The following is a 12,568-nucleotide window of genomic DNA, read 5'->3' on the forward strand; positions in this document are numbered from 1 at the left end:
TAAATAAGCCATACAACACCCCTGTTAAGTAGGTGAGTATTTGTTGCCCATCCCCTTAAGTCTTGTAGGTTTTATTTCTGCTGCCTCTGCCCACCCTTGAAGATGCTTTAACAGCTAAATAAGCTAATTCAATAAAAATAACATTTTTTTTTTTTTTTAAAGCATACTTAGCACGTTCTGCATAATGGTTTCCTTTGTTGCATTCTATTAATTGGTAGGGTCTTCTGGTTCTTGGCGCTGACCCGGCGGCAGGGGTGGTTGGGGGGGTGGGAGCACAGATGCTCACCCGGCAGCTCCTCGCAGGGACGTGGACCATTTGAGAGATGCTGCGGGTGCCACTGAGCTCCAACCAGCTTGAAACGCAAAATCTGATTTTTCCTTTCGTGGCACCAAGCTCTGTTGGAAATCCACCCTTAAAAGAGTTTTTTTTTTCTGATCCAGTGGAGACTTGTTATTAGATTTGAAAGGAGGGCTCGTTGCCAGAGCGCGGTAAGGTCTCTCCTCCCCGCTTGCCCCCGGCGTGGTGGCCAGCAGCGGTGGTTCTTCAGCCCCCTGGGCTGCCTGGTGTCCCTTCAAAAGTAAATAGATGGGTCTAGGCCATGAAATAACAGGGTTTTTTCTGGGGGGTGGTGGATCCGAGTTTGCAGTCCTGGGTATCACACCGTTCCTGGCGGTTCTGCGCTGAGATGAAACACTGTGCAACTTGGAGAAGCAAGTGAAACCCGAAGCGTATCTGACTCCTTAATTAAATAGGTATTAATTAAATCACTCAGAGAGCATACACAGTAGGAGTGGGGAAGGCTTTTTCCCTCCTTCCGTGTAGGCATCTTGCAAAGGGACTTTTTTTCTTGTTTTACATTAATGAAGTCTTCAGCCTTCCCACTTTTCCACCTACACATGTACTGAACGTCTCCAAGGAGACCAAGAAAGCCCGAGTCCGGCGCTGGTGAATCCTCTGGGAGCCGTGGGCTCGGGTCTTGCCAGCGGAGCCTCAGCTGTGCCACAGCCCATCTCACAGGGGTCAGAAGATGTCCCCTGCCTGGGGGGCCAGGAGGGAGCCAAGGCAGGGACTTGCTCCTTCTCCTGCTTCCCCCCATGTTTCATCTCTTGCTCGGTTTTCCACACCTGATGCAGAAATTGGGCCTCATGGAGCGGCTGGCTGTAGTGCCCGGGGATGCTTTTCCTTTGCTTTGCATGAAATTTTGCAATAATCCACCACCATGTGATGCTCTGGTCATGCTTTCGGGATTATGTCTCTTGTCCCTTCATCCCATGAAGGTGCACTGTCCTCTTGCTGCTCTGCCGCCTCCAGTCCAAGTCCCTGATGCTGGTATTGGTGATTTTGAAGGATTGAGGTGCTGTCCCCACTTTCCATTGCTCCTCACACCTTCCTCAGCATGAGAGCATGCTAAGTCCATGGTACCTCCAGGAGTTGATACAGCTCTGCCTGCTGCTGGCTCTTCTCTTCCTCCCACCATAGCCTTCCAGAAACTTCCCTGACCTTCTCTGGTGCTCAGGAGGGCAGACAGAGATACACAACTGCCCTCTTCCCTAAACCAGACCTGACCCACTGGAGAAGAGGAGCATGAAAGCCATTAGTGTGTGAGCCTGCCTGGTGGCAAAGAGGGGTATGAGCTGCTCCAGGCAAGGGATTCAAATAACTGTATGGTGCTCACCACCGGGATTTCTGGAGTTACCCAAGGTTCTCCTGCAGGTGCTGAACTCCAGGTGCTGCCAGTTTTCTCCATAGTCAAAATGGGAAATCCAGTGGTTCGATACCACCCTGTCGTGTGCAAGTGTCTGTGTTGGTTTTTTTATGGAAGCCACTGCTTTCCTGGGTGGAGGTACTTTGGGAGTGGAGTGGTACCCCGTGGCCAAGGAGTGCCTTGACCTTGTGCTGTGGCTGTAGCTCCCCATGTCCTGTCTGCTGTAAACTCAGTTTTCCATCCTCTTTCCTTGCAGGCTCTCCAGGTGGCACGGCAGCTTCTACTGCAGCAGCAGCAGCAGCAGCAACAGCAGCAGCAGCAGCAGCAGCAACAAGTTAGTGGATTAAAGTCTCCGAAGAGGAATGACAAACAGCCAGCCCTTCAGGTAAGGGCAGCCTTTGTGAGGGGCCAGGGCTTGTAAAAGCTGAATAAATGAGTCTTTTTGAACGTTGGGATGGGGCCTTCAGGAGCTTCCTCCCGGTGAAGTCCACAGAGCAGCTGTGGCTGATGTAGGTGGTGTGAGGACCAGTGCTTGGTGCTCTTGAAAATCCCACCCACGGCATATTTACAGATCTTGAGCGTGTACTTTTATTAGTAGGGTTGGATCATGACAAAATGGAATAGCTTTTGTTACCGTGTCAGTGTGCATAGGAGATTTGCATTAACATTTCTGTTTGATTGCTGTTCCGTTTGTAGTCTGTGTTCGCTCAAACCGTTGATTTGCTGTGTCAAGGATATCGGGAAATAAGAGGATATCATATCAGCGGTGTGGGGTTTTTTTTCCCCTTTTATTGTCTGCTGATTTATGGACATCTTCAGAAATAAAATCTAAATATTATCGGGCTTTGTGCCGTTATGAATTCAGAAAGCTAAAACCAATACAGCATTCCCAAATACAAGATGTATGCACACATGTGCGGCTTTGGAGAGCGTTCTGCTAGTCTTGTGGGATAAATCACAGGAGTTAAAGACAAGAAAGACCTATTAGGTCATGTATCACATTTTCCTTTTTTTTTTTTTTTTTTTTTTTGCTATTGTAGTGTTAGAAATCCCAAGTGGTGGTGGGACCGCTATTATTTTCCTTCGGATGGTTTTCCATAACAAAGCACACGCTCAGGAACTTTCCACTTTCAATTCCATCCCCTTGCTCCAAGTAATGCTGCTTGTATAAATACTGAGTCAGTCCCTTGCCTCGCCTCGTGTTCGCACTCCTCAAACATCTTCGATACTAACGTGTACTTGCCAGTTTTGGCAAATTATATGTATCTAGTTCTTTATGTATTTCGTAAAGCGGCACTTGTAGACCCTTGACCACTTCGCAGGTTTGCAGCTGGTTATTGCTTTTATTATTGCTCTCTTTGCAATTGCAGCGTGTCACTGTATTTTTGATAATAAGTTACTGAATGCAGCGGTTCAGCTGCATCGCACAAAGCCCTGTAGCCGGGACATTTAGCTTATCTCCCTCTTCTATATCTGATGCTTCAGCCTCTGTAGCCCCAAATTCTTTCCGGGTTTTTTTTTCTTTTTTTTTTTTTTTTTTCCCCTCGCTTGTTGTCATAGCACATTGTCAAACTCATGTCTGTTTTGCTCTTTCTAATTTTTTTTTAGTTTGATATACTATCACCATGAGTTCCCTGACAGCATTGCTGCTTCTCTTGCCTTTTATATGTGCTTCAGATTATTTTCCTCCAAAAATACGGATCCTAGACTCTTTAAATATGTAGTAGAATATGGAAGGTAAAGCCAACATCACTAAAGGCCTTGACAGTAAAGCGAGGGGACCCGATCCCGCGGGTCTTACCCGAATAAAGCTGATGGGGACTTGAAGGGGAATTTTGTGAGCGAGGAATAGCCATTAACTGCAGCCCTTGGCCCTGCGTGGACAACTCTGAGCTTTCGTGTAGTGATTTCATCTTCAAAGCATTTTGCAAATACTAATCTCCAAAACATCCCCAGAAGGAAAGTCTGATAAGTAAGTAGCATTATCCCAGTTCTGGACTGGGAAACTGAGGGAAGCAGGTTAAGTGACTTGCTTAGGATCACAGAGGGAATTGGTTTTAGAGGTAGGATTAAGATTCATGAGTTCCTGGCTCCCGCCCCCGTGCTCAGGCTGCTGGACAACACCTCGTACTTTATAGCCGAGCTATTATTCTTTTGGAAAGTATGAAACATTTTGTCATTGGGCAAATATACATTTTATTGGCAGCGTAGAGCACCATAATCCAAAGTGTTACATTAATGCTTTCAAAAATATTTTATTTGGTAAATCCATAGCTGATCCATATGCCTTTTAATAGACTCTTCCACTGGGGACATTTTTAATGAGAGATTGTGCTGGCTAGGTCCAGTGTCAGGTACTAAAAGAAGTGCTTTGTTGTGCAGATGTCTTAAGAATAGCTCCAGAGGATGAAATATGACTGTGTTGACCTTTCAGCTGTGAGCTTATTTGTCAGGATTCAAATAAGTTGAAAGGATCAAACCAAACAGTTTCCGTAGTCAGACTGGGAATTGTGTTGCAGAGGTCAACAGTGAAGGCCACATCGCGGATTCCATAACATAGCCAATTGTTGGTACGTATTAAAGTACTGGAGCAGCTCCTGCAGTCAGAGACACAATTAAAATTCTAATTTATTAATGTATACAGAGCGCTGGCCCAGCCTGTCACTCACGGATTCAAATGACTGCCCAGTCTTTTTTTTTATTTTTTATTTTTTTCCTCCTCCTCACTCCCGGTGCTTTTGCGCTCTGAATCATACTGGAAGTCCTCTGGAATTGTAAGAGACCCCCAGTGCCTCCCCGCAATGAAAATCTGTTGCCGAAAGGAAACGGTGGCCCTGGGGGTAGAATTTGGGGGTAAAACTGCACCCAAATTCCCCCCGAAGCCGGGTGGCGCCGTGCAGACCAGGCAATTCCCGTGCCGACAATACGTAGAATGAACATTGAGGGTGGTGGAAATGCGCCCATTTTTCAGAAGTTTGCTCAAGTGATGCACCGAGCCATCTTTGCACTTAGTTGATAACTATAGATGTCTCATTGGATGGTCGCAGCAGTCAGCTGGGTTTTTTTTTCCAACAAACAGACTTTGTGCATGACAAGAATACCATAGGCATGGCTTATCTCCTCTCTGCTTGGCCAGGGCGCTGGTGCAGGTCCCTGGCAGGGGTGCTGGGGGGCTGCGTCTGCACCGGTCAGGGGGGAGAGGATGGTAGGATGGTGTTGGCCCCCATTCTCCTGCGAGGGGTCCCGTGGTGCTGCTTGGTGGGGTCCCACGCGGGGCTGGAAGAGCTCCCTCTCTCTCGGGCTCCGTACTTTAATGCCGGCTGGCAGGCTTTGTCATGTCAACCCCACCACAGCAAACAGATGTGGAAAATTAATCTAGGATATGCCGTGTAGCTAATCTGGTACCGCCTCGTGGATAATTTCCTATATTCCTTCTTTATTCACCGATCAAATAGCCACGGTACTTCAATACATCCCGGCCTCCCGTGGCCGCGCTGGGGCACGGTGCCTTCAACAGCCTTTACATGACAATGGGCTCCAGCGACGTCCTTGGGGTCTCTTGACCTCGATAACTCTACCTGCAGACCTGCTTTTAGCAAATTTTGAGATATTTAGTGTATAAGAACTTAAGACGCAGGAGTGGAGATGTGCTCTGCTGATAGTTGAAAAAAAAAAAGAAATAAAAAAATCTCCAAATACACGATGAGTCACATTTTGAGCCTATCTCACGCTGCTGTGCTTTATATTTGGCAGTGACCTCCGGTTTCACAGCCTGATGACACAAACAAAAGAAAATTGAAAGTTAAGGAATGGATTTAGTAACCAGCAGTTGGGAAAAGAATATAAAAAAAAAAAAAAATATCAGCCCCACAGAAATTACTGGAAGTGAAAAAAAAGACTAAAGCATCTTTGATAATATATTTGCCATAGATATTGGATTTCCTTGAATCTGTGAAACAAATAATTTAACAGGCCAGGTATGCTTAGGATTTTGAAAATGTGCACATTTTTCCTGGCCAAGATAAATATATCTTTGTATTAATAGATGTATTGATTAAAATTTGCAGAGCTTTAATTGCTGATGCTCTTAACGATTATTCATTTTGGTTCTTCAAGCATTTTAGTTGCTGGCAAGAGCGCTCAGATTGGAAACAAATCAAGAGACACATTTTTCTCCCAAGAAAGTAAAAGTGCATGTGTGTTTTGGCAATACTAAAAATACAGTTTTTTTTTAAAGACGTAAATGTTGTGTGTTGCATTGAGCTGAAAGTTGGATACTGGACTGAAAACAGATTTGGGACGTCCAAGTCAGTATCTCGCAATTGAAACCCATCGCTTGACTTTTTTATGTGATTAAATGAGATTTGTTGTGCGATAGTTAAAACCTGTGTGTGTTTGGAGAGAAGAAACGATGACATTACTAAGATGGAAACTTTTGTTTTCGGTTGACAAAACAGAAAATAAATCTTCCCTTTAAGTCACGGCCAAGAAAAGAATTTGGGTTTGGTTTAGGTTTTCGGGGTGAGACTGGGGGAGGCTGAGAGGACAGAGCTGTCCTCGCCTTTGCATACCGCTGCTTTTAAAAGCAGCCTTTTGGCTGGGCTTTTGTAGAATTTAATTTGCATGCTGGATTATCTTAATATTTCTTTCCAGTATCTTGAGAAATAGAAGAGGGCAAGAGGAAAAAAAAAATATATCACTGCAGCTTGATGTCAGGGGCATTTATTGTTTTTTACGAAATTCGAAATCGTTAACTCGACAACGTCATAAACACTGAAAGGTGAAGGGAAGGGTACTCTCTGTTTCGCTTGGAGCACACGAGTTCCAGGTTATGTAGCCTCAGGTTTTACAGACGTTGTACCTTTTTTACATAATGGTAAATTTAACAACTGGTAGAGAAATTACGTCTCGGCAGATAATTTGGGAGGGGAAATAAATTTGCAAGTATTATTGCATTTATTGCATTTGTGTGAGTATCTCTCTCTCTTAAACACAGGAGTTGATCTGAGTTTGGCCTCAGTCAAGCCACTGGGAATTTTGCCACCAAACTCTAGTTGGGTTGAGGTTTCGCTTCTCCAGAGTTTAAGTAGTTAACCTTTGAAAATTCCACTTGAATCCTTCATTTTTTATTTTTGACTTTGGAAATAAAGCAAAGTTGAGTTTTGCTGGTTTCTACCAAAGCACCCATAGGACTTTTATTTTTCCTCCTTAAGCCTGATTATAGGTGTTAGTCAGTTCTTGGAATATGCCCGTGAAGTGCAAATATCATCCACCCCACAAACAGAACAAAATCTGAGTCAGGGCCTCAAAGTTACACCATCAGCTTGAAAATTTTGATACTAAGGGGGTTTTTTTCAGTGAAACCTGTGGGCCTTTTTTTGCTGCCCTTTTGTATTTTTTTAAAAGCCTTTATTATTCAGATTTTCCAGCTTTTCAGACTGAGCAGAAAGGTGACAAACACACTTGTTTTTCTTGAAAGAAGTCTGTGATCGTCCTGTAATTACATGATTCCAAAAAACCTGTGGCTTCTAGGAAAATACCAATATATTGGGAGAGCTGGCAGTGTGGGGTACTGTCAGCAAACGTGATTATTCTCATTTTATAGCTGTGTAAACCCTGGCGTAGAGATACTAAGTGACTTACCCAAGGTCAGGGAGCTGCAGTGGCGTTGAGGTGCGTGGCTCCTGCTGGGGTATTTGGGAGTTTGGCATCAGCATCTTATTAAGAATAAGTCGGTCCCGAGGGGAGAAACTGAAAGTAGAAGGCAGGATCCCTCATTTCCAGCCCCGCGTCTCGTTAGAGCACCCCGAGTATAATTTTCTAGCAGGTTTTCTGCTTTGACATTAAACATTTAGAGAGTGGGTTTGGTTTTTTTTTTAAAAAAAAAGTGATTTCTGAGCAGGTTGGGAGCGGGGCCGTGGGGCTGGCAGTGCCCGAGTCCGGCCGCGCATTCCCCACCTCGGGGAAGGGGAAAACAAATGAAACCTTCCTGACTGGTCAGAAATGTGTAAATTGCTGACAAAATGACACATGTAATTAAGAGTGCTCCTGCCATTTTACCTTGTGGTTTACACCTACAGTGTTGAAAAAAGAGAGTGACTCCCACCTCGCTAATTACCATTATCACTGAAATGGTAGGGTTTGAGTCATTAGTTCCATGTGCATTTAATTAGAGGAAGGCTGAAATTGGATTTAACTTATTACTTTTTCATGGATCACTTTCTTGTCATCACTTCAAATTGGATTGCAGCCCCAGGTAACTAATTATGAGCGCCACAGGATCAAGAGTGAAAAAAAGGTAATTAGGAATAACACTGTTGGACCCTTGCTGGTAGTCCACTTGTGCTTGGGAAGAAATGAGAGCGGTATTTTGTAGTATTACAGATTAGGGAGTTAAAGGTATGCGCCGCTACTGGGAATCATGGGAGACTGCCCCCTCCTATAGCGGTTTATATGATGTACAGCTGGGTTGGAGATGTTAGAGCGACGTGGTTCCACAAGCAGCTCCTTAATGCCGAGATTAAACTTGTAAAAGCACCAGCTCGGATGTAGGAATGAGGCATCTCAACAACCAGGGGCGGTCAGGGGTCCGATTGCGCCCGCGCCGCCGAGGCACTCTTCAGCCACGCGACCGAGCGGGGCAAGTCCAGAGAGCTAGAACTGATAACAAATTAATGAACGTATTAATGAGCCGAAAAGACGGTTCGTACCCGACAGGGAGATCCATCAATCAGGAGAACAACGGTGAGGTTGATGATGTGCACGTCAGGAATTTTAGCTGGCGTTGCTGCCGTGGTGAAATCAGAGCGGTGCTTCTCTTTTGTTTTGCTGGAGAGGTTTCTTTCTGTTTTGCTTTTTGTGAGGAAGCCTCGCTTGGTTGGTTGGTTGGTCTTTTTTTTTTTTTTTGATCTTGTAGATATGATTGCCAAGTTCTGCTTTCTTCAGAAAATACTTTAAAACAAATTGTTTTATTTCCATGTGCAGAACAGAGTTCAGAACTGCAAGTAATCAATTTTATTGACACACTCTGGAAAAAAAAAAACCACGTTGATGAGAGTTCAAGGATGTGAAAAGATTGAAATTTCAAAGTGCCCAACTTTGAGTGCAGGAAAATTTCAGAAGCGGTTTCATTAAGCAAAGAAATCTATTGTGTAGGGATCTGCAAGAGGAAAGTCTGCTCCGGGACCTAATGATATTACAGGAGGTTGATTTTTGCCTTTAGAAGAGGAAAAGTTTCTTAATTTCTCATCGCGGTGAATCACAGTTCAAAGGCTAGCACCGTTTCCTTAAGTTGTTTAAAAAGGCTTTTAATGCTGTGTTAATGTAGGCAAATATTTGTGACTCAGTGTTGGGTAAGTGATGCTTGCTCATTATTTCCTGATGCAAGCAAAGTGTAGGAAATTATGTGAACACCATGCAGAGATGCTAAATAGACTTAAGAGTAACAAAATTCAGTTACGGAAATTAAGTCTTTCTCATTTACTTGACATTACAAAATAAATCTAGAGATTAAAAGGCATTACCTTTAATACAGAAAAAGAGAATCTCCTTTAATACATCTCAAATTGATTTACAATTTTTATACATAATATTCATCTGTGGTTGAAAAGGGGGCAACCTAAGGTCGAGTGATGTAGTGTTTCCATTTTTCCATATGAGTCTTACTGTGTGTGATAAAAGCAAACTCCTTTATTTTGTCAGTCTGCAGGAATTTCTGATGAAGTGCAGGGGTCACTTTTCTGTCAATTTGAGTAGGCAGCATTTTTGAACTACTGTTTCCCCCCCCTTTTTCTCCTTCCTCCTACAAACCCGTGGCCCTGATCTGACACACGCGTGCACACACACACACACACACACACACACTCACACACACCACGGAGTGCTGCAATCTGCAACTTATTAGTGCGCAGCGCTGGAGCCCGTCCAGTGGTTAGAAAATTTCCTGAAGGCTGGAATAACAGCAGTGGGTGCAAGTGCCATGGAACAGAAGTGACAATGAGGGGCAGTCCGGCCCGCCTGGCCAAACGCCCGGGCTGGGAAACCAGCTGAGATACTCAAACGCCGGGAAGATTGACGCGGTGCATCTGGGAAACGCTCAAAAAGTTGGGTTCTTGAAAAAATTACCTTCTGTGATCGTAAGACATCATCTGTTTTCCTACAGAGATTGTTTATAACAGGGTTTTCAAGCACTTGTCAAATAACCAGGAGTGAAGGAAACAGGCTAAAAAATCTCTTACCGTTCAGACGAGTCCTGGTGCAGTTGAGGGGGGGGAAAAAAAAACCAACAACCACCCAACCCCAACCAGTTCTCCTGGTGGAGATCTGAGGCTTCCCCAGGCAAAAGGGTGCCCTGGAGAAGGAGAAAAGGAAACGATGAGTCAAAAAGTGACCTGGCGAGTGCAGGGTGTAGGTTGGGGAAGGTGTAGGTTGGGGAAGGTGCTGCCACACGCATGGGGATGTCACACCAGGCACCACGAGAGGTGAAGTCATACCCAGGGACTGTTGTCCCCGTTGCTTAGCTTTTGTTAACTGCCCTGTGATATCATGGGCAAAATATTATAAACATATCACGGCTATAGCTTGCTTGTGTAACAAAAGATCAGGAACTTTTATTAAGTTTGTTTTCCTTGTCATATTGTAAAAATTTATTATGTGTACTGTGTATATTAGAAACAGATTTGGGTAATTCTGCCTAAATGAAGTCATCCCGGCTATTTCCAGACTGTCTGTTTTTGGTTGTGAATAATTTTCATACATCAGATGGTTGTCATATTTAGTAGCTCTCTACATTTTAAATAGGACATATCCCATTTTTGAACTTCCACGGACTTCGGCCGCCTCGAATTTTTGGGGCTGTTTTGTTGCTGGGAGTGTTAGAAAGTGCTGCCCCGGCCGGTGCTGGAGGAGTCCCTCACCTTCCCTCAAAATAACAGATTTTTAACAACTGCAGTAGTGCTTGTGGCTTTTCAGCAGCACGTGCTGGGGAAGAGCCTGCCAGATACCTATTTCAGCTTGTCCCTTTGTGTTCACACTTTGCAACAAGTATGTTAAAAAAAACAACAACAACAACAACAACAAAACCTCCCAAAAAACACTAAAGAAGAAGTACGATGTATCAAAAATTTTCTGAGATAAAAGAAATCTCTTCCCTCAAAAAATGCACGCTTTTTTTTTTTTCCTTGTAACAAAAGTGTGAAAGAAGTTAATGTTTAAATGTTTAATGTTTAAATTTGAATCGTATACACATCCACGTAGCAGCTAACTTACTGTGACTGGTGGTGCTGGGTTGTTTTGGTTTTGTTTTTGGTTTTTTTTAATCCTCAAGGCAAAGTTTCTTGAGTCAGCGTGGGGAAGCTCCGCTGCTCCTCCTGCGCCGGCCGAGGGGAGGATGCGCTGGAGGAATCCACGGTGATGATCACAGAGCAGGATTTTGCCCTAAAACCGTCAGCTTTGGCAGAAATACTTGAGTTACAGTGATTTGTTTGAAAAGAAAGGAGAGGGGAATAAAAAAAAATAAATAAATAAAAAAAGGCAAGGGAGAAAGAGAGGAGGCATTTTGCTGTAGCTTGGGGGAGAGCGGAGGAGAGCAGCTGTTGGCCTCATGTGTTTGAATCTCTCGAGCTCATATTGAAGTTTCAGGGCAACAAGTGCAACGTAAGGGAATAAGGAGAAACTGAACCCGGGAAACAATTGGAAACACGGCTTGGATGTGGCTCCAGAGCTTGACAGCTTTACAGCTGTGTCGTCAGGTTGGCAAAACACGTTGCAGTGTGTGCGAAGGAAAGGCTGTTGCGTCGCTGAAATGTTTTTATTTCCCTGATAAGTGTAATCTGCCTTTTATAAATTACTAATCTATTTAAGGTGTAACGTTAATGGTGCATAATCTCAAGCCATTGAAAGCCTAGAAAATTAAAGCAGACTGAAGGCACAAGAAAGAAATGTACTTTGTGTCAGGATGAAGTTTGATGAAGCATGGAGGAGATGGAATAGATTATTAAATAAACTTTGAGGGGAGATGGAAAAGGCACTGAAATCTCTCATTTTGAAAGGAATTAGTTTACTTGATTATATGCAACTGTATCACACTCAGGAAAGTATAAGACAAATGAAAGCAAAACAAAATTTAATTGAGCTATTATTTTGCAGACTTTGGCTCCGTTTCAGACAGCCTAATCAAATTGCGCTTTGCTCAAATAACTAATGTTAAATGCAGTCTACCAACAGATGTTTAAACAGAGACTAATTGGAAAATCTACATCCTGGGTTTAGCGTGTCTAGCTGAAAAAGTTTTGAAATTGTGTTTTGAAGCGAGGTGGGGAGATGACGGGAGGAGCTCAGGTAGCGATGGGTGTCGGGGAGCAGCACATGCCACAGAATCACATGGGGTTGGAAGGGACCTCTGGAGATCATCTAGTCCAACCCCCTGCCAGAGCAGGTCCACCCAGAGCAGGTTGCACAGGAACGGGTCCAGGTGGGTTTGAATGTCTCCAGAGAAGGAGACTCCACCACCTCCCTGGGCAACCTCTTCCAGGGCTCTGCCACCCTCACAGGAAAGAAGTTCCTCCTCATGTTTAGGTGGAACTTCTTATATTCAAGTTTGTGCCCTTTTCCTCTTGTCCTATCCCTGGGCACCACAGAAAATAGACCTGCCCCGTCCTCCTGGCACCCTCCCTTTAAGTATTTATAAGCATTGATTAGATCCCCCCCCTTAGTCTTCTCTTCTCTAGACTAATAAGAGAATGGGCCACGTCCCCATAGTGCCAGGAGGCAGCGGTGGCCGTGCTGGAGCCACCAACATCCTTGCCCGTTCTGTCACTGTGGCATGTGTTTTCTAAGTGGCACAGCTTTAAATCATATGTTGT

At 44.2% G+C, this 12,568-nt stretch overlaps 1 protein-coding gene across 1 annotated transcript in view; it reads left to right on the forward strand.

The window, feature by feature from the left end:
• FOXP1 (forkhead box P1) overlaps positions 1-12,568 on the forward strand; it is a 434,070-nt gene that overhangs the window by 315,449 nt on the left and 106,053 nt on the right. The window contains exon 5 of the mRNA XM_014946782.1: positions 1,963-2,091. Within this exon, the coding sequence (XP_014802268.1) occupies positions 1,963-2,091 (129 nt within the window). The remainder of the gene's footprint in view (positions 1-1,962; positions 2,092-12,568) is intronic.

The sequence above is a fragment of the Calidris pugnax genome, unplaced genomic scaffold, assembly GCF_001431845.1.
Source record: "Calidris pugnax isolate Ruff unplaced genomic scaffold, ASM143184v1 scaffold81, whole genome shotgun sequence".
Lineage (NCBI taxonomy): Eukaryota > Metazoa > Chordata > Aves > Charadriiformes > Scolopacidae > Calidris > Calidris pugnax.